This window comes from Pseudopodoces humilis, chromosome 1, assembly GCF_049639895.1.
Source record: "Pseudopodoces humilis isolate 2021_Gansu_Grassland_sample_001 chromosome 1, ASM4963989v1, whole genome shotgun sequence".
Lineage (NCBI taxonomy): Eukaryota > Metazoa > Chordata > Aves > Passeriformes > Paridae > Pseudopodoces > Pseudopodoces humilis.
The window spans coordinates 86,748,251-86,770,154 of NC_142200.1; the positions used below are offsets into that span (position 1 = coordinate 86,748,251).

The 21,904-nt window shown below is 38.4% G+C and overlaps 2 protein-coding genes across 2 annotated transcripts in view; one reads left to right on the forward strand and one right to left on the reverse strand.

The window, feature by feature from the left end:
* The window catches only part of BMP6 (bone morphogenetic protein 6), an 89,184-nt gene extending 86,227 nt beyond the window's left edge, over nt 1–2,957 (forward strand). The window contains exon 7 of the mRNA XM_014254494.2: nt 1–2,957. Coding sequence (XP_014109969.2) covers nt 1–150 — 150 coding nt within the window. The 3' untranslated portion in view covers nt 151–2,957.
* The window catches only part of TXNDC5 (thioredoxin domain containing 5), a 25,987-nt gene continuing 6,896 nt past the window's right edge, over nt 2,814–21,904 (reverse strand). The window contains exons 2-10 of the mRNA XM_014254547.2: nt 20,838–20,987; nt 18,049–18,154; nt 16,721–16,817; nt 14,347–14,462; nt 12,151–12,237; nt 9,260–9,400; nt 6,415–6,497; nt 3,519–3,648; nt 2,814–2,957 (exon numbers count right to left, since the gene is read on the reverse strand). Coding sequence (XP_014110022.2) covers nt 2,835–2,957; nt 3,519–3,648; nt 6,415–6,497; nt 9,260–9,400; nt 12,151–12,237; nt 14,347–14,462; nt 16,721–16,817; nt 18,049–18,154; nt 20,838–20,987 — 1,033 coding nt within the window. The 3' untranslated portion in view covers nt 2,814–2,834. The remainder of the gene's footprint in view (nt 2,958–3,518; nt 3,649–6,414; nt 6,498–9,259; nt 9,401–12,150; nt 12,238–14,346; nt 14,463–16,720; nt 16,818–18,048; nt 18,155–20,837; nt 20,988–21,904) is intronic.

Consider the following 21,904-nt stretch of genomic DNA (forward strand, 5'->3'; position numbering starts at 1 on the left):
GTTCATCTTATGAATCCTGATTACGTTCCCAAACCATGCTGTGCACCTACCAAACTAAATGCCATATCTGTCCTTTACTTTGATGATAATTCTAATGTAATCCTGAAGAAATACAGGAACATGGTAGTAAGAGCTTGTGGATGTCACTGACAAACAGTCTTCACACGGACTCTGTGATGCTGCCGTGAACTTGGATACAACCCTCCATATTTTCATGACCTTGGGGAAAAAAAAACATGTGATGAACCACCCTTCAGAACACCATGTATGTGCCTTGTGGGAGGAAGGGGTGTGGGGACCAACCCCTGGGCTGGGAACAAACTGCTGGACTTCTTACAGACTGACCCTACCCCATGGTGGCTGCTTAGCTCAGCAGCAGCAGCAAAATACACACACATTTTATTTGGCTGGGATGGTCTTTATCTCACAGAGAAGCTTGGCCTGTAGCAGGTGCTTGGATATGTGCTGTAGTTTTACCAGATGAGCACTCGACACCCAAAACAAGTGAGGTCTCTTGGGGGCAGGGAGAGAGGCAGAGAAGCTAAAGAAAGTGGTGTTAGCACTTCAGATGTAGAGCATATATCTCATGCAAGATCCTTTTGGCCAGAAGGACCAGTTACTGCACCTAGACTGTTAGTCTTCTCCTGACATCTGTCATGACAGTAAGCATCTAACATTGTGCCAAAGCAGATGTTTCTCTTATGCTCTGAGCACTGTTTAACTCTGATGTTGCAAGTGTAAGACGGCTTGGCTGCACCCTGTGTTAGAAACACTACCATGAACTCAGACCCTGGCTGGTCTTCCCAGTTCACCATCTGACTGAGCAACACAAAGTTATATACTTGTTCTTATGCAACTTCCTTCCACTCCCCACGTGGAGCTGCCTCATCTACTACCACTTGCCCAGGAAGGAAGTCAAGACACTTCTTCAGCTGTAATTCAGACGTAAAAGCTTAAGGGCCATTCATTCTCTAGCTGGACATTTTGTTTACAGGAAGACAGAATGTCAACAACATTTGTAATCTTTCCTTTTCAACTCATGCAACTAACAAACTGGTATAAAGGATATGCAGTGTAGAGCCATGGTTTGTCTAGCAGAAGCTAATAGCAAACTGTTTTGATCAATATTAAACCTGTATTAAATGCACTTACCTCTACTTGCATTTAAAAGGCTTCTTGTAAATACAAGCTATAATTTATTGCACTTGTCACTGTATATTCATTGTGCTGTATCATTTATAGAAAGACTGCTTTTTTAAAAAGTTTTTATTTAGAAAAAAATCTCAGTGTAAACAATTGTACCACTTTGATTTTATACAAGAAACTCATGAGATTGTGCTTCACTAGAAAGTTGTTAAAAACATAATAAAGGCTTCCTGAAAGGCAGAAGTACACATGTCGATCCAATACATCTGCCAGTACAACACTTAGCTTTCACTGTGGCTTTTTCACCTTCACACATTTTCAGATTGAACAGAATCAAAAGTTCTGGACAGACAGTGAAGAGAAGAACCAGGAGAAATTCACTGGTTTAAAAGTTCATTGATGTTTTGCCTTTTTTTCTTTTTTTTTTTAATAAAAAAAGAAAAGCAACCCAACTTACTCCATATGATGGACAAAACCCAGCATCTTGACAGATTAGTCAAATTAGCTTGTAGCAATCCTCATTCCATGAGTTTCTGTGCACATGAAACAGCAGAATTCAGTCCTTGGTTTGCTGTTGCCTTTGTATCGTGACAGTCTCTGCAATGTAAATTCTTTGGCTTTCAGTTAAGTCTAAAATGGAACATCTTATGCACCAAAGAATAGATTCATAGTATAATCCAAGACACCACAAAGTGTGTGGTCCTGGCATTCAAACTTATCAATGCTTACAGCCTGGAAAAATGTTAAGGCTCAAAAAGAGGGGGGAACTATTTTACACTACTGCAGAAGAGCTGAATGGAAAAAAAAAAAATTAAGCATTGTACTACTTGTTGTTCTCTAGGTACTCTGACTAAGGAGCATGTCAGCACAATGGCTGGATTCAGGCGGGGGTAGGAGATGTTGTCAGCTCTGGAGTCTGATCATTTACCATTAACAGAGCAGTTGTAACAGCACCTATTTTTTCACTCTGGCTCTATAGAAGTAGAGCATAGTCGTGCCTCTGGAGCTGGATGGCAGCAGCCTATGGAAATCCACCTGACACATGTACACCGTGGCATCAGTAACTTTCAGGCACATGTTACAGTACCATTGCTTTCATTATGGCTAGACCTCCCAAGCTGAGAGGATTAACAAGAAACAACCAGCTCATGGTGGCCTGGTATCTTCCAAAGGTGTGTGTGCTTTCAACCTTTCAGCAGCTATATTAAGACAAATAGGAATTAAGTACAATTCCAGAGGCAAAAGTGACTGAACACAGCTGTAGCTTTTGCCTTTCTAGTAATGGTAAGCCATTTGTAAGGATTACTTTTTAACCAGATCTAACCTGAAGACAAAATTATTCTACTGTTGCCCTTCAGTTGGTTTTCTTAACATATTTTGGTCTCAAAGGAAACCATTTACACTTCATTGCAGGAATGCAGAAATGCAGTACAACTACCAATGCTGAAAATACTCTTGACTTGCACAGTAACTACTTGTTAGCTTTCCTTCACACACACAGAGACATGTCTCTGACACACACACAAGGGGAAGATACCAATGCTTAGTACATTCAATTTCCTAGAAAGAAAGAAACAAAAAAAGCCCCCTCCCCACCCCCTCCAAATATACTATTTGAAAATTAGCAAAGATAGAAATCCCTCAGCTACTGTACAGAGACAGCCAGGGACAGAGCATCCAGACTTTTATTACAATTCATCCCTTGCCTGACGCAAGACAAAACTATGAAGTGATTCAAGGTCTCTTGTTCCGTTGTGTTCACTGACTTTCTTTCCACCTCGGAAAAGCAGAAGTGTAGGATAACCACGTACCTTCAAAAGACACATACAAGAAAAGAAACTTGCTATTAATGTTCAGACTTGTATCCAACACTCATATTTATCTGATTCTGAAAAGCCATCAAACCCCTCTAAAAAAGTAAGCCATTCTAATTTAAAAAACCCAAACCCACAGCAGAACTTTCAATGCCAACCTGCAATTTCTGAACATTCAGAGAATGGGGTAACACATGTTCCTCTAGGCTCTTGGAATGGCAGCTTCAGCTCTGTCTTCAATTGTCTGCCTACCAGCCCTGAAAATCTTTTTTGTTCTAGGAATACAATTTGGCATTGGATACCACAAGACTGCCCTGGTGCTTTCAGAGAGAGAAAGCAGGGACTTCTTCAGCTTTGTCCAATAATGAGAATGACCAAGTCTAAACAAACAGTTCAGGAAAGGAATGGTGTCACCAGGTGCCTCTTTATGGCTAACAGAGACCACAGCTGTACTCTCAGCAGGCACCTGGAGCGCAGCAGCCAGTTGGGCTGCATGCTGGAGCCTCCAACATCTGGTACACAATACTGTCCCCTTCCTTTCAGAACTTTCACACTTACAGAAAATCTGTTGCAGACGTTACGTTCCACAGTGCAGTCCACTTCTGCTATTTTGACATCAGTCAAACCTGGAAATTGCTCTTTGGCAAGGTTCTCCCAGGTTGGAGCCAAGTTCTTACAGTGACCACACCTAGAAACAAAGGAGGGAGATTTGTTTAGCAGATACACTTTCCACTTTATCTCTACTGTCTTGCTGCAATTGCTGTAAGTTTAACTAGCAGCCTTTCCTATCCCCTAATGATTTGGCCCTCCAACTCCCTTGCACTATTATGTCAGCAAATGGGCTAAGAAAACAAGTGATTTTATTTAAGTTAAGCACTGAAGTACTTTCTGGTCTTTGTTAGTCTTGCCTGGAATGGTATTCTAGATGTTGGTACATTAACATTTTACCCCACAGAGGAATAAGAAGCCAAATAAAGACAAGCACAGAGAATATTTAACTGGAAAAAAAGATCTCTTGGAAACAAAAATGCTTCTAGGAAGACACAGAATGTCTGTAGAACGAATTAATTTTTCAGGTACCATATGCCAGTTATGCTAAAGCTACATAGCCCAAGTTTAATTAGTTAAATGAGATTTTAATTTCCCTATTAAATTTCTTCCAGTTCCTAATGGCCTCCTTGACCAATGCATAGTAAAGCATTCATTTTGTTTATATTTTGAACTTGGCTTAGCCAAGTTCCTAATGTGAACTTCTTACTGCCTTCAAGAAGAATTCCCAAAGAACTTTAGACTTTAAAGCTGCATTGCTCATTCTGTTCTAACCCAGCTGTACCTTAATTGGGTTATTAAAACAGACCCATAATTGCCTTGAGGCTGGATCGGGGCATTTACAAAAATAATGAAAGATGTCTCAGCAGAAGTTTTCTTAATGCAAGCCAGTGTGTATTTAAACCACCTTGTTAATACACAGTGACAGTATAAAAGCATTTCTGACCACGCACAAAAACTACTAGAACAGGATGATTTTTGTGCTTACGATGCAAGTTAACATTAATATTTATCCAAAACAAACTGAAGGGCAGAACTAAAAAGCAACATAATAGTGTTTGCTGAGCCCTACATAAGTTAATCCACTTGGAAGAGAATATGGTCATTTATATGCAGAGCACTACAGGCAGTCACAAGCCTGACTTTCAGAGCCAAAACTAGGATACGAGCTACATAAATATAGAAAGTATTTTCCTAAATGGTGGCTTTCTGAGCATTGCAACCAGTCGGCACACATTGGTGACTCTACATCCTGAAACTGCTTCTTTCTCAGCCTGCCATCCAACACTGATCCTGTGAGATCCAGCAGCATCCCATGAGAATCTCACGAGATGAAGACATAGCATTATTAGCAAAAGATAATCAAAAAGGGAGCATTTAAATCTCAAACTCTCACAGAAAATGCTGCTCCAGGTAATGAACTGTAGACATGCCAACAATATGATTTCTGGGTTCAGAAATCAGACTGGAAGCTGCTCTTGAGCACAGGTGTGAATTCAATTTCCCAGCCAGTTCTGCAGGTGGGGCAGAAGCAGCACAGGCACAGACTCAGTCTAGGTCCCTCCCAGAGTACAGAGGGGATAAAGGCAGTGAGGAAAAAGCAGTAAATGATGAGGAGTGTGTGTGCTATGGGCAGGCTATTTCTTCACCCAATAGTGGCAGGTACTCTCTTACACCCAAAAGCAAATCTTACTGATGGAAGAGAGCACAGAAGTGGTTCTCAAGCAGCAGAGGGTGACAACACTGGAAAAGCCTGCAGCATTGAGCTTAAGTGAAATGAAATGTTCCCAGGTAATTCTTGCCTATGCTAAGAAACACATTCATGCCTACTGTCAAAGTTAAACTGAAGTATTTTGAGATGCCTGAGCACTTCTAAATATGGGTTGCATTTGCTTGTGCTGCTTTGTAATGGGGCCTTTTGTAACCCAAACAAAAGATCTTTCTATATTTTATACACTGTGTTAATGGAATGCTAGTGATTAACTCAGAGATGTGTTATCTTTCACACAGTGAAATACAGTTTAATTTTTATCTCTCCCCCTACACTAGGCTTCCAACTGTTGGCTACAAGACCAACAATGGACGAGCAAGATGGCATACAAAATAAGATGAATTCTATAAACCAGACAGAGAACCATGAAACTTTCAGAAAGGGAATAGTAAGAAAAAGGGGGAAATACTTGTTCTACAAGTTTGTAATACTCAGATCTTAACCCAGCTGGGGTCCCAGGCGCTGCTGGATATAGCAGGAATGGCAGATGCCAGACACCACTTTCATTTGCCCTTCCAATGCCTTCCATTGGGTATCTACACCTACACCATCTGCACTTCTACCTTGGATCCCTCTAAAAACACACTACATGAACATGCACTCTTAAGAACATCTTTAAATTGTCACTTGCGCAAATTAGTTTTTTGGCAGTTATTTGAAGAGTAACAGGCAATTAATAATCCATAGCTCAACAGTCTGTATCAAAACTCAGGTGTTCGAATGAGGCTTCCAAGCGAGGCTGGAGAGTGCCCAAAGGCCAGCATGCTGTCCTTTCTCAGCACTGAGATATGGTGATATGCTCCTCTCATCTTACCTTCATCCAGGGATAGGAGCATGCTGCACCAGCAAAGAAAACTTCACCCTCCCTGCTACCCCAGCAGTACCTGGAGGCTGACACGGTAAACCTTCTGTATCAGCCTTTCCACAGAGAGGGAGCTCAAGGGAGCTAAACAAGACTGAGCTTTTTTTTTTTTCTTATTTGCTGCAACTCTTGCCAAAACACACATTCTTCAGCTAATTCACAGTTTAGATCAAGACAACAAATACAGTACTGCAGTTCAAAGACCTAAAGCAACTAATGCACTCACAGCTTAGGCCAGAAATAATCCTGAACAGCAGCAGCTGCAAACTTACCATGGAGCGTAGAATTTAATAAAGGTGATCCCTCTAGCAATGGTTGCATCGAAGTCTTTTTCAGAGAGAGAAAGCACTGCAGCCTGCCCCCAGAAAAAAGAAAAAAAAAACAGAAAAAAAAGTGAAAACTTTTTGTATATACATCAGCCTACTGAACTTTTACCTTCCTAAAAGGAAAACTGAAATTGGGAAAGATAATATTGTTGGTAATATAAACAAGAGTAGCAGCAGCAGACCTGCCTTTTACTTCTCAGCTGCTTTCCTTCCCCAGAGAGATGCAGAGAAAAGTGCATTTTACATGGAATCTCATCCATAACTGGAGAAACAAAGCTTTCCTGTTTTCAAAGGATTTGCCTGTATCCAAATTTTCATGAATTGTAAAAAATCACCTTAATTTTAATACACAATGTTTCAAGAAACAGCCCTTAGAGGAGTTGGCTTCAAGCAGGTAATGGCCATCTGAGATTTTAATGAGGTATTCAAGGCACACAAGTGATGTCTCAAGAGCTGTTCTTTCTGTTATTTCTTTCCCTGCATTGCATGCACAGAAAAACTGTTACCAGAAACACAGATTTGCCTGTCAAGAGGACATCACAACACCACGCTTGCATGGGTGCCAGGAAATGTTTCTACTCCTGATAATATCAGGAGCGAAGGAATGATGGGAGGAAAGCACATTGCTTACAGTCTCATGTGAGAGAATAGAGCTGAAACTTCATTTTTTTGCATGAGACCTTTAAGGGTGGGAGAGATTAAAAACAAATAAATGTACCTCATGCCTATAACAGCTTCAAAATCAAGTGGAAGCAAAAGAAAAACAAGATCACAGCTGACAGCACTATCAATTCTATTTTAACCCCAGTAAGTTTTGTGAAGCCAAAAATAAATTTGAAAATCTGAATTATCCAGTACCTTTAAACATTTCTGTAAATAACTGTTAGTTCATGGAACTATTTCACTAAGCTGAAGTGTTATTACTTTCTAAATAATTATTTAGAAATTAGAAATGATACTTTTCTACTTTCTAATTATTAAATAATCAGAAATAATTAAATGAAGCAAAAAGTTAGCACTATGCTTCTGCTCTGATTTTCCTAAATGGATATCTAAAACTGACGTTCCAAACATAATATACAATCTAAGGTACAAAATTTGAAAACCTGATTAGTAACAACTTCCCCATGATTCACACAGTAAAACGAATTTTAAAGATCGGTAGATTACTATCAGTATAGCAATGTGAACTATACAACCACTAAAATAAATTTAATATCAGATATCTCAATTTTAGCTTTCTGTCTCAAAAAAAGACATCTAATACAATCACATAATCTGAGCATCTGCTGGTCACACTGCCTTAATCCACTTGGATCATCTTTTGAATTACTTTAGCCATGTTTGGCAGTAGAGAAGTCTCATGGATGTAAAAGTACAGCTTCTGTTAAAGGGCTGGCAAGTACTTGGGCTACATAAAACATGGGGGGAATCCAAGCAGGGGTTCAACACTTGGACACAAATTTGGAGTGGGAACTCATTGCTTTTGCTGCCTCTGGTACCAGCTGTGGTCAACTGATGGCAAATGAAGTCTGTTTGCTGGCTATGGGGGCTGGCCCCTTGTTTCAAAATTCATGAGAACAAAGAGTCAAGGGGTCTGAAAATAAAAGTTTTAAGGACAAGTTCAGTCCTACACTATGCCTACTATTTTTTGGCAAAAAAATTTCCCCCAACAATCCTTTCCTCTTTGTGTGTGTGCTGGTGAATGCAAGGCAGAAGTGGGAATTTGTGTCACATGTGGTTTGTGTTATTTCTATAAAAATAGAAAGACAACTAATTACTTTCGGCATTGTACTAACACCAGCTCACTGGGATCTTCCAAATATGAGGTCAATTAAAAAATAAAAATTGAAGAGTATGAAAATTGCAAATCTATGTGGTCTGTAATGTTTGGTAAACCACTAATGCTGCTGGAAAAATCAGCTGGGAAAGGTAATATTCTCATGTAAGAAGCTGCATACAAACTGTATTTATATTAATAATATTGTTGCCTAATTACTTAAGTTCATTTTATATCACAAAGGAGTGTAAATCCCTGTCCCTTATTTTATAGGCAGAAAGTATGTTCTAAACATTTCATAAAAAATTATATTTTAAATCCACCCTAATTTCTCAGCCTCATCAATTTTTCATTCATCTTCAAGAAAAATGGCAGATGAAATGCCAAAGGGATTAGAAAAGACAGAAAACTGTATGACATGAACTAAAACTGTGCAAAGGTTATTTCTGCCAATTTCTTCACAACATAAGCCTGTAGCTCCTACAGCCAAGATTAAGTCTCCAAACCCCAAGGAGTTTTCTTGTCACAGGGTGTGTTACCTTACCATATTGGTCTTCATAATCTTTGTTCATTGTTTCTTCAATTCTCTAAATATAGAACCCTGGCTTTTTTTTAGGGGCTTAGCAGTGTGCATCATCCTGGGTTCAAGTGAACATCTTGCAAGAAATGTTCATCTCTATAGTGGTGAAATATGCTCTCATATAGACCCAGGTGCCAGCAGTTCCATGGGCCAAAAAGACCACATTTAAGCCTGTATCTAAATAACTCATTGCAACCATAGAATAGAAATCAGATTTTTTTCCCCTTCTCCAATTCATCAGGATAATAAAAGTATCGCTAGGATTTATGATCTGATTCCACTCTTTAATTACTCAAAAAAATAACCAGGGAAGTATTTGGTAGAGTTTACATCCAGAAATTGTCAAGCTATCAGAATGACACACATGGAAAACTCAGGCTGCTAAAACAGTTTGAACACCTTACATTGCTGCAGAGTGCAGGAGCACTTACCTCAGCACGGGTGGGCTCTGCAGGTGGCTGTAGGGCTTCGACAGGTTTATCTGCAGGTGGCTCTTTCCCAGAGCTCTGTAGTTGTGAATCCACGTATTCTTTTAAGGAATCAAAATCCCTCTTCCCTTTGTACTGGTCACCCTACAATTAGCAAACAGTTTGTGCAACCTTCTATATACATTTGACATAACAAATAAATAACTACTAGCAAAACATAAGATTGCCAAGTGTAAGCATATAAATAATAAATATGATTATCTAGTTCTTAAACTTCTTTATGACATTCCATTCACTCCATGTCTTCAGCTTGTGCCATAGATTCTTCAGTACCCAAAGGGAACAATCTAAAATTTCCTTGAAATGAAAGGTATTTTAAGAAACATAGAAGCACATTTTTGAAACTTTGCCACTTTGACCTTCTGGTCTCACTCTAGTCAGCTTTTTCAAAGTTTTATTTTTTTGAATGTAACTCTACTACAAGGAACAATAAAATACCCACTGTGCTTTGGGTGTGATTTCTGTTACCCTGTGAGCTCTACCCAGTGCTTTGGCAGGCTGAGAACCTTAACTTGCATGTCTCTGGACTACAGTCATTCCTCTGGCCTGTGCACTTGCCACAAATCCTCGGGAAACCCAAATAGTAAGAAAATGCACTCTGGGCACCTAAGTTCACCTAGAAGCAAGAGGTGCTGCAGGGCAGACATTTCCAATGGCACCACTCTCACAAAAGTCTAATCTTATTTTTTAACCTGCACATAAAGCAGTCAGCCAGGTCTTTGAGAGGCCACAGTGTACCTTGTGGGGATCCCTTATGGGGATGCTTCCCCATATTTCAGGTACTTTCCAGATCTAGAGAACAAGACAATCAAGAGATTGTCAGAACAAGAAATCAGAGCACTTGTGAGCAGCTTCTAGTCTCAAATCCATTGTCTGCCCTCTCCAATCTGGCTCTTGCATGACTGCCCTCATGGCTGGCTGTGAAAATCAGTACTAATTTTCCTCTTCAGAAGAGAGATCATATCTTTGAGGCATTACATATCCATTTTGGATAGAATTCTTGAGATGTGGTTCCATGTGGTGTGGGCTGCAAGACCTATCTCCTCTTGCAGATAAGGAAGATTCTTTAAGAAACAACATACCATCTTCCATAGATTAGAAGGAAGAACAGACATCTCTCCAACTTTCATTAATCTTTGGAACTCTTTCTACACATTTTCCTTCTTTTGTAGTTGATAATGTTTCCTGAAACTAGTGCCCCTTTCCTGGCACTAGGTGTCAATCCCTAAGGAGCAGGAAGCCTGTACCTGTTTGTACCTGTGCCAGCAGGGCAGGGTCAGGGTTCCTCCCAGGGTATCTGCTGCATCTCACCAACAGCAGTGGTGTGATGCCAGACTTCGGTTATGGCAAAGGGGATAAAGGTATTACAGACAAGGCTGGATGACTGAGTCAGTTCTCCTCCTTCAGTATCAGAGCTGCCCGAGAGAGTTTCAGGAATTTCTGGGCCAGATTATTGGAAAATTGTTGAGGTTGTTCTGTGCTTTTTCAAATATGTTGTATCAGCCCACAGAGAAACGTGTGATTTTGGTGGCAGTATTCCACCAAGGAATACCACATTGACAGTGGGAAAAGACAGTTTGATGTCAACTGAAATACGTCATTCAGATTAATGAATGAGGTTCAGCTTTACCAAATACAACAGCAGTGATTTTTTTCTTTCCTTGAACTCTTGATTAAAATAATTCCAAGGAATTCCAACTTCAATTATTACAACGTTTAAACTGAAGTTTAATTAGCTGAAAACCTCTAGCCTTGGACATGACACCACGCTTGATTTGAGCACTTCCTCAGCTTCAAGCTGTGCTGCTGACGTGTGCCTTGAGAGGTCACAAGGCTGCACACTTATCTGAATCTGGTTGGGATTCAAAAATGCAGGGGCTGCTTCATTTAAATTCCCTAGTGTCTGATCTTATAGGGATGCTTATACGAAACCTCCCATGCAGTGGTATATACTTAAGGCCAGTTTCTCTTCAGAGTACCAGAAAATTGCCACAAGCAGTGGCCACTAAACTGTTTTGAGTAGAAAAACTTAACATTGCTGATCATGTAAATGTTCAAAAAGGAATCCAAGATGAATGGGAGAAAACCCCTTCTTCCTTTCCCCCTGCTCTTAGCAGGTAGGAGCTAGAAGTATAGTCCTGGCTTCTCTTGCAGACCTGTTTTTAATATCCATTGAATGTATTTAACTAATCTTGAAATTGTGAAACACAGTATAAATAAAACTAGAATTTATACTATGTTTATTTACTGCTGTTCATGTATATGGTATTTATAAATATTTTATCTCTCCATAATTTCAGAATATTTTAGCTCTCTGAATTGCTGCAAGGAAAAATGTCAATTGGGCTCACAAGATTCTCACTTGCAGTGTCATGTGAAATGTTCAGGTTTATATAAGAAGGAAAATTTGCATCTCTAGACATCACTCAGCAGATGGGCACCACTTAGAGATAAGAACCTTCTGATACACATTGAGAAAATTACATACTTTATTATTATTATTTCTATTTCAGTTATGTTTTTGTGTTCCATAGGAAGTAAAATACTATGATAAAGTAAGCCCAGAATTCCCTCAGACAGCAGCATAACTGGAGCTACTACTTACAGATTTATGAACAGTATATCAGTTATTTGCAAAATACAGAGAACAAAAACCTTTATCTATGGACAAAGTCTACCTCTTCTAGTACCCAAATGAACCTCCAACATCTTTTCTCTCACAAGCAGACTTTTGTATATGTCCACTTGAGTTTTTTTTTTTCCAGAATGTAAGCATAGCCCAAATATTATTCAGAGAAAAATGGTGTAATCTTATGCTGAACTTGCAGACTCACCTTTTCACCATTTCTAAACCAGAGGAGTGTGGGATAACCACGAACTTGGGCTTCAGAGCAGACTTCATAATGCTGGGTACAGTCAACCTACATTTTGGGAATAAAACCCAAAACTATTCAGTGCCTAAAATAAATATACAACAGCCATCACAGCGTCCCTTGTTTAAAAGCTCAGAAAAATAAAGCAACAAGCAATACAAGGCTTGGCAAAACTCAGTATCCAAGTACTGTCTTGAGAATGATTATGTCTGCCTTCCAAACAGTGGTTTGGCTGTATAATTGGGAGGCTCTGTGTGTATTTGATTTTTATTTTTTTTAAGGAGGGATCGGGGAGGGAGGTATGGCTAGAAGGAAGCAGCAGCAGTTACAAAGAACAATGAAGACATAATTAAATACCTCAATTAAAAACTACTTGGTATTCTCAGCTAATAAAATCAGTGCATGGACAATGAGACACAAAACACTAATGTGAGAGAGCTTTAAAGTGAAGACATACTGGTTCACCCATTTTTTAAAAGACTACTCTTAAAAGACTTCAGAAGACATGCCAACAGCTAGCAAGTGAACTGTATTCCAAGGGAAGATCCAAGTGCATAGCAACATTCAATTCTAATATGTCACAAACCAGTCCGTAAAGTTACTCGTTTATAAGCTTTTCACTTAAAGATCAGTTCTAAAGATTAAACAGTGTTAAAACACTATTCCCCCAGATTAGATGAAGGTCATGGTTCAACCTTCTTAGAAACAGTTGTGTTTCCTGTTTACTTACACACTTAAAATCTTAGCCAAGACATGCTTCAAGAGATATTTTACAAACTATACAGTTACATAAAATTGTCTAGGCATCAAGACAAATCTTAGTGGAGGTATTAAATAGCAACTGTCAGTAATACAAACTGCAAACACCACAGACAACTGATTAAAACAGAAATTTTGGAAATTTATTATTTTTCTCTGAATACTGGAGAATGGTAACTTCATAAAGATACTTAAGCAACGATTTCTTAAGAGAGCAAACAAGGATACCAAAAAGTACAGAAAGATTCAAAGGAGAAAACGTTTCTGGTATTTCATTCTCAGAGGGAATCTTAACTTTATATCCACCAGGTCTGAAAACACATGCATAAATATTTTTATGTCTTCTCTGAAGTTCAACTGTGCTTATATATGTGCATATATATATATATATATATGTATGCCTCATCTAAAGTTCAACTCTGCTGGCCTGTGCTGTACATGCACAGCATACTCGAATTAACACATTTTCAAAAGCATTTAAAAAAAAAAAAGTCAAGCTCATCCCTCCTGCTACAGCTGGAAGTGCTGTGAGGGCAGAGGCAGGGGAGACAGCTGAGGGAGAGTCCCTCTGCAGGACTGACAACACTGCTGCCATACAGTATTTCAGATCAGTGGAAGCACTACGGAAGTTTAGGGATGTGGAAGTTGAGCCTGATCTGATTTCCACTGTTGTCAGGGATTCCCATCATGAGCCACCTGGACTTAGGTATGGGTCAGCAAATAAAGCCAGTAACTGCAACTGCCAGACCACCTCCATACCTCTGCACAGAAGTCACTCCACGTACAAGTAACAAGCTCCCATGGTAAATACACCACAGAACCTGGTTATCAACCCTAAGGGAAATAGTAAAGCAGGACAAGATATCAATTTTTAAGGTGTAAGACCCCCTGAAACCTTTTAGAAGTTTTATGGGGAAAAAGAGGAAAAAAATCAAAACCAACAAAGAAATAATTCATCATAAATACCCAGTAGGGCTAAAGCTTGCCAAGAAATCCAATGCTGCAAAGAACAAATTAAAAGTCACTTTCCCACTCAAAATAAATACTGAAGTCTGTCAAGTTCTGACAAAGAAAATGAAAAATAAAAAACAAGCCTCAAAATATTACTCCCTGCATCTGAAGTATTGGACTTATTCCCAGCTCTCTGAAATGCGGAGAGGCAGCTTTGATTGCAACAAGGCTTTGCTTAAAATGGGGGAAGTCCTAAACTGTGGATGTGTGAGAAAAAAAAATAAATGACAGTCTCAAAATCAAAATACAAACTATGACTAGAAAAGAATTGAAGAAGTGACAAACAAAACAATTGTTATTTGTGAATCATAGCACAAAAGACATGATTCTTGGCTGAAACATACATTGACACAAACCGTATTTTCAGACTAAGAGTGCTTCACCTACCTTACCAATCTTGACAGTTTCTGAATGCTCAAAGACTTGAGCCAGCTGTTCCCAGGTTGGGGCCAAAGCCTTGCAGTGACCACACCAAGGGGCAAAGAACTTGATGAAGTGATTACCTTTTAAGTAAAAAAAAAAAGAGAAAAGAAATATTTAGCTCATTTGGAATGAACTTGGCTGCAATTAAAACCGAGGTACTAATCTCGGGCTGCAAATTTATCATGGTATTTCCTGAGTTAAAGATAGGAAACACTGTGAATCAAAGGCCAGGACAAAATACTTCAGCAATTAGGTTTTCAATACTGTATGCAGTCCCACAGCATTGCCAAATTTCCTGAAAATCCAAACAGCTTCACAATCTCAAGCCAACAAGTGAGGTATTAAAACTGATACCTTAGTGTTTAATTCTACCATGTCAATCAGTTGCCCTTTTACAGACTAGAAAGAACTACCAAGGAACTGTTGATAACAACATAAACTGAAGTATTAAACTTCAACTTTATGCAATGTTGTTTACTAAGAAACTCTTATATCCATGAATTACCTGAAAAATGATGTTCAGTTTTCCATTCTTCTTTTTCTGCCCTGCTCTTTGAATTTTCATGCCAATTACTCGGAAATTTCTGCCTTTAGTAGATGTTCATGGCATTTTATGCAGAGGACAGTCTTTGTGCTATCTCCTACTAATGTTTAGTTTAAAAGTACATATTATTGATTGCCAGGTACCAGAATATGCAATTTCTTTCAATTAAGATTAATTACTTAAAATTGCTGCACATTTTTGCACACATCAAGGCAAGGCTCTGTTAAATTAAATAAAAACTAACCTAATTGAAATAAGGGGAAAAAAAATAATTTTCAGTAAACAGCAGCAACTGGTTTTGAAGTTGTTTTTTTTTCTGAAGTTTGAAGGCTTGTCCACAAAGGAAGGTCAGAGGAAAGGCAGTGCAAAATAATCAGGAAACAAACTGAAGTAATAGTGTACTCTAACTTCACTAGTCTGCATGAGAAAGACTTTCAAACTGATCAACATGCTCTGTGTTGGTCAAGTAAACCACAAAATTAATTTCCCACAAATTAGTAAGAACATTAGTCAAAATCAGCTATTCTTTACCATGTACTCTGACATACTCTCCTCAATAGAAAACAATATAATTAATTTTTGTCCCAGAGCAGCAAAAAAGGTAAAAGGAGGCTATTTAAGAACAGAAGTCAACCCTGCTGGTGTAACCACTAAGCCTCATGTTAAATTTAAGCACCGAACTTCTCGTAACTGAAGTCAAGAGGACAACAGATTTACAGATGATCATAAACCTGCTTAACCATCAGATACGACTGTAAGAATGTCTCCTCTAAGAGAGCCAGTGGACACATAATAAAAACACTAAAACATTTACAATGCACTGAACTTTACAGTCTGAGAAGGTAGTTAAGTTGACAAATGCTTAGCATATCACTGATGGCTTAGAGGAAAATTAATTGAGAATTTTGATTGAATTCCACATTAAGTGTTAAGCCAGACATGCTGGGAAATTTTAAGTTAGCTGCACAAAATGCTGGTTTACACATGAAAATATTTCTTATCAGCTAATGGTTACTTTAAGAAGTTCTAGTTCGACCTCCCTGGTGATATCAAATGGGCAAACATTTAATTTAATCCAGCCTTTCTTTTTTAGATAATAGATAGAGAAAGTAGGATCCTCTGTTATCATGCCAGCCCCAAGTTTGTATTCTAAGATTTTGTCTAAAAAAACACATATGAGGGGTGAAATTTCCCATATTAGGTATACCTCCTGGCATTAATTTTAAAGCTTCCAGCCAAAATACTTTTTAAGGTAGCCAAACAGACAAAGTGTTTTGCCCTCATTAAGTTCTGGAGGAAGGAAGCTAAACAATATCAAATAAAGGGCCAGACTGGAGTGGGATGGGGGCTGGAAGGAGGAAGCGGGTGGATTATACGTGTCCAGAATAACAGCCTGGGAGGAAGAACAAGCCAGCACCTAGGAAAGGAGGAAATGGGACTTACAAAAACAAACAAACAAAACCCCAAACAAACAAACAAACAAGTGCTGTGACTGAGCAAGGAACTCAGGAGAAGAGACAGTTTAGTTGAGCAAACCCCACTAGCTTTTTCCCTGGGATTAGGAGACATAATTTTACTGCTTTCTGAGTGCTGTACTACAACTTTCTCATTGTCTGCAGTATGTCTTTTAACCAGTGCATTTTTACATAGTTTGCAGTTTCATACTCTTTCACTAGGTATTACTGGAAAATAAAAGTGGGAAAGAGGTACCCTGAAAACTAACATTTCTGGTGCAGACTTCCCACTATTAACATCTCTGTAACCAAGTTTCTCTTCTTCAGAAAAAACAGTTACCTTTTGCTATGTGCATCTTGAAATTGTCTGCTGACAGTTCATACATTCCCTGCTTAGGTTCAGGAGCTTTTGGTGGTTCCACATCAGATTCTGGGTCCTAGTCATGAGAAAAAATAACTTTCATTTCTCTTCTATAGCAAATACACAACACTTGTTTCCTGTATCACACCATTCTGTGATAGTGCCATAGACTCTGAAATTTTAAATTCCTAAAGCAATGTCCTGATTTAGCTTGATTTAGGTACCTAATGTTTCCTAAAAAACAACTACTTGAGAGCAAAAGGTGAAAAGGACTGCCACATAAAAGAGAGTTACCAGAGTCTGTGGAGTACCAGTCTTTCAATGTGCTGTAGTACAGTCACAGGGCACAGTAATTGCTGTGGCATTCATTGCAACACCATATACATATTAACACGCTTAACTGATATAACAGTGCCTCCAGAGCATCGTACATCAGCCACAACTGCCATCACACCCATTTCAGTGGTCTCTGAGCTATTTAAAAATAGTGCAAAAGCTATTTTCTGCTCCCTTAGTGCCAGAAGGAATGCTTTCTATCTAATGGCTCCACAAAGTCAGCAAGACTTTATAACTTGCAAGACACTCATGAGCATTTCAGCATTTCAGCAAAAGTGAATACTTTCTAGATGCCAACCCTAGAGCTGAAAATAATTTTTTAGGAACCCCAAAGTGTATTTCTTAAAGTAATTTAGCATTTAATGTTCAACTATTAAAAATACTATGCTTGCTTAAATGTCATCACATTCTAACTGTGCTTCAGCAATCACAAATTTAATTTTAGGCAAGGCTTGGCTCCCGTATGTGAATGATACCCCTGAACTTAATGATTTTCCTAGTGATGGTATTAGCTTATTTTACTTAACTGATTAATTTTAAACATTTTCTTTAGGCCACAATATTATCAGAAAGTAACTCAGCTAAAGATGGCACCCATTGCTTTAAGAAGTAATTAAGCCAAATACAAATGCAATTTATAATGTATTAGAGCTAAATTGCTTTTCTTACTCTAGAAGCATTATGGCCCACAGGTGTCAAATGAATTGACAGCAAGGACTGTATCTTAAAATGTCAAATGTATAAGCACTAAAACTGCATTATGTACTGTAATTTTAAAAGCAGGAAACAGAGAGCAGGTCACAGGATGACAGACTTAATTACTACTCTGACTTACATGTAAACTGTTTCAGATTGATACTGCAACCTAACTTTTATTCTCAGGAGCAGATTTCCTCCTGGAAATTAAAACTTAACTTAAAGAAATGATAGATAAGTAAGCCAGCAGAAAAGAGCATTTCCTTTTCACTTACAGATGGTTCCTCATTTAGTTTCTCTAACATCCAATTTTCCAGTGCCTGGAAGTCCCTAGGGCCTTGGTATTTCAGAGGTTCTTGTCCCGGTTTAAGCAACTTTAGCCTAAAGGGTCAAAATGTAGAGAAGAGTGAGGCAAAAGTCTTCACACAGGAAATATTCTCAGAAAGATAATGGGCTTTGCTAATCTATGGCAACGCAGCTCAGGCTGCAATAACAGATCTCTTGACTATTAACATCAGCATCAGACACCCCTTTCAGATTAAAGTGTCATGGCTAGAACTTAGGACCCTTTTTCATTCCCATGTAAGCATTAAGGAGATTTTTAAAAGAGAAAATAAGACATACCAAGTTAAAAATCAGCACAGTGTAATATTACTTTGATCAATAAGAAAGAACAATTTAAAAATTGCAGCATTCAGTTCTATGAATCCTATTTCAGTTTGTCAAAGAGCATCAATTTTGTTTTGTTCACCTCTCTCCATCACCAAAGGAAAAATATCTAGTGCTTGTTTTCCCAGGAATTTCTTTCTCACCGCTTGTTTCCTGACTGCCGTTGTAGTGTAGGGCTTTTTCACATGGTAAGAAACTGATTAAAAACACCCTGAGACAAGTCAACAGGACAAGAAGATAAGTAACTGCTTGTAGATATCCAGACTTCATGATTTTAATGTTAAATAATTACTATCAAAACTTTCCCATAGACTACGTAAAGCTTCTACTACTGCATTTTAAGTTAAAATTTTAAGCATATTTAGTAAAGGTGTGATACTGAATTCTGACCTAGTCTTATTTTTTAAAGCAAATAAGAGTTTCAGTTGCTACTGTCACCTAACCCTCAGTTCCACTTGCCAAGCTGTCATTTCATACTTTAGTTTCTTGAAATGTTTTTCTCTCTTCTTGTTCCACAGTTGGAAGAAATGAACATATGAAAGTGTTGAAAAACCACATAATGCAAATACATTCAAAAGAGATAGGAAGTCCCACTGTCATTTCTGTTCAAGGTATTCTTGAATGTTCCTTGTGATGACAGAAAGTCAGAATAATAAGGAAGCAATAAAAATGAAAAAGAAGAACATCTAAAACACACCTCCTAGCACTACTTTTGAAAAGTAACAAAACGAATTCAGGTAACCTCTTAAAAAAAGCTAGCTGCACCTTTATTCTCCGCAAACAAGGGTAAGTTTCTCTAGTTCAGCTGAGAGAGTATTGATTTTGTAGTACCAAATAATCCTGACACACCTGTGACAGCAAGTGCAGGGAGCTGCTCAGCCACTTTTTCTCTGAGGGGATGAAAAGGGAACACAGCCTTTCCCTTGACAGGTGTGTGGAAAAGCAGTGTAGGGATCAGCACATCCTGGACTCTGCCTGAAGAAGCTGTGAAATTTCCCTTGCTGGAGGTTTTTAGAAACAAGCTAGTTCAAAACTGACTCAGACAGGAAGAGAGCTGATGCCATGAATTCCCCTTCATTTCTATACCTAGCAGATGACTGCCTTATTATTTTTAACTTTTCAAATAGATAAAAGCAAGCACTAACTATTCCTATATATTCAATGACCTCCAAGAGTAGGAAGGGGAAAAAACCCTCCAGCAATTACACATCCATTGATTTTTTCCTGTTCAAAATTTCTGCCACTCTATTTTATGAGGAGCAGCACCACAATATAATCAATGCAAATATGCAACGACAACCAATGCTCACTTCTGGATATATGAAAGCAGAACTGTAATATTCATTCTTCCTTGGGATTTGTAGCAGAGACAAGACACACACTGTCCTTAAGGACAATTCCTATCTCAACAAGGACTATACTATTTATAACTTTCAACTTCTACTCAGTTGCACTCATCTGTGTCCAAGCGGGTGCAGCCAGGAGCGAATGAAAAGTTCAGGCTGTTGCTGGGCTTGGCAAAAACACCAGACTAAGTGAGCAAAGGAAAGGAAACTGAAAAATACAGGCTGTGGAACGGCTACAGATGATTACACTCTCCACTTATCCCTACTAAGATGAGTAATTAATATAGAAGTTGAAAGGATCCCATCCATATTTGCAAGAAGCTTTAAAGAAGACACAAGTAAAAAGCAAATCCTTTTGCTCCTTTTCTGGCACTTTAAAGGGGAACATACATCTAACTCAAAGGCACTGACCTCTTGTAGATACTCTAGACCACGTTCTGCCTACCATAGCTGAGCCAGTAAGACATATATCCTTGATAACAGCATAAACATAAAAACTTTAAAATACTAGATCAATATAAGGAAATATAGCTAGGAAAAAGTCCACACAATATCACCACTGCTATGCTAAGTGATGCTATTAATTTATTGCTTTATGAGCACTAAATTTAGTTCACTAAAAATCTAAGAGACCACCTCTAATGCAATTATGATGGGTGCAGTGTACTGACAAATTTGTGGCAAGTTACTTTTAAAAGTGCAGTTAGTAGAAACCAGCTCTGTCATGCATATCACAGCTGCACAATGTACTGTTGCTTCAGAAAGAGGTACTCCTAGACAAAAGAACAGGAAGATTCCAGACTTCAGTTAAACACAGCCACCTTCCAAGACATAAAACAGCTTCTTGAAAGGAAAAAAAAAATAAAAAAAGCGTAAGAGTACTATGTATCACATGATACTTGGCAACGTGGAAAAAAGGCTTAAAATGAATACAGCAGGTCCAAAGAAACCCAGCAAAAATGTAGCTTAGAAGTTAGCATCAAGAAACTGGCAGTGGATTATGGAAAACTGGAAAAGAAAAACAGGAGCAGATTTCTTTCTATACTTACGTAGGGTATCCTCGCACGCCAAATTCAGAGCATAGTGGAATATCTACAGTACAATCCACTTTAACAACATAGACCTGTGGGTTTTCCATGTTGTTGTATTTATCTCCCAAATCATTCCAAGTTGGCTGGAGGCGCTGACAATGTCCACACCTGTGAAGGAACAGGATACTGTTTAATAGCTGCTCACACTTAGAGGGGAATGAGCCCATGGAAAAGTCATATGCAGAATGGTGATTTTTATTAATTTAAACAAATTTTTAAATCAGAAGTTCAATCAGTTACATCAGAAATCTTCCACACTCAAGCTGTGTTACACTAAGCAACAGCAAATGCTATTAAGAACTGTAGCATGCTGCAAACACATCTCATGTAAAAATCATCAAGATTTGAGAACCTCTTGCTACTCTCCTTTTATAGTACAAATTCTGAGAATACCCCCCTGAACTTAGTAAAGCTGTTAATCAAAGCACTGTCAGTCTTTCAGCTTTCTAGAAAAATCTTGCAAGGTTGCCCAGCTTGCTTTACATTCTAATATTTCATAATTCCTTTTTTTTTTAGCAGTAGTTAAGAAGATCATGGTTTCTAGCCTCTTTGTAATGCTACTTGCACATCCATGCTTCAGAGGAATTGTAACACACAAGTCAAGAAATGTCACAACTGATTCCGCAATACGGTTTCCCAAAATTTTGATAACCCTTGTGGGTCCCTTCCAACTCAGAATATTCTGTGAAAATCCTCACATCCTATGCTCTGCCCCAGCAGGACACCATCATATATCTCTATATTCTGTGCATACATAAAGAAAACTGGCCTCACACTGCTCCTACAACAGCTCAGAACCTCCTCAGAAGCAAAAAATAGCTATTATTCTTCTCACTGTTTTCCTAATCTTTCAAGTCATTATATCAATACCCTATTCCTCAAAGTATGATGGAAAGTTTTAAGGAATGGATTTTCATTTCTCTTTAATGGCTGCTTTTGCCAACCCTCCAAGACATCTAAAAAATACAAAGTTGGAGTAACAGAAAACATTCCCAGACTGACAGTATGAAAGCAGTTATTGCTTG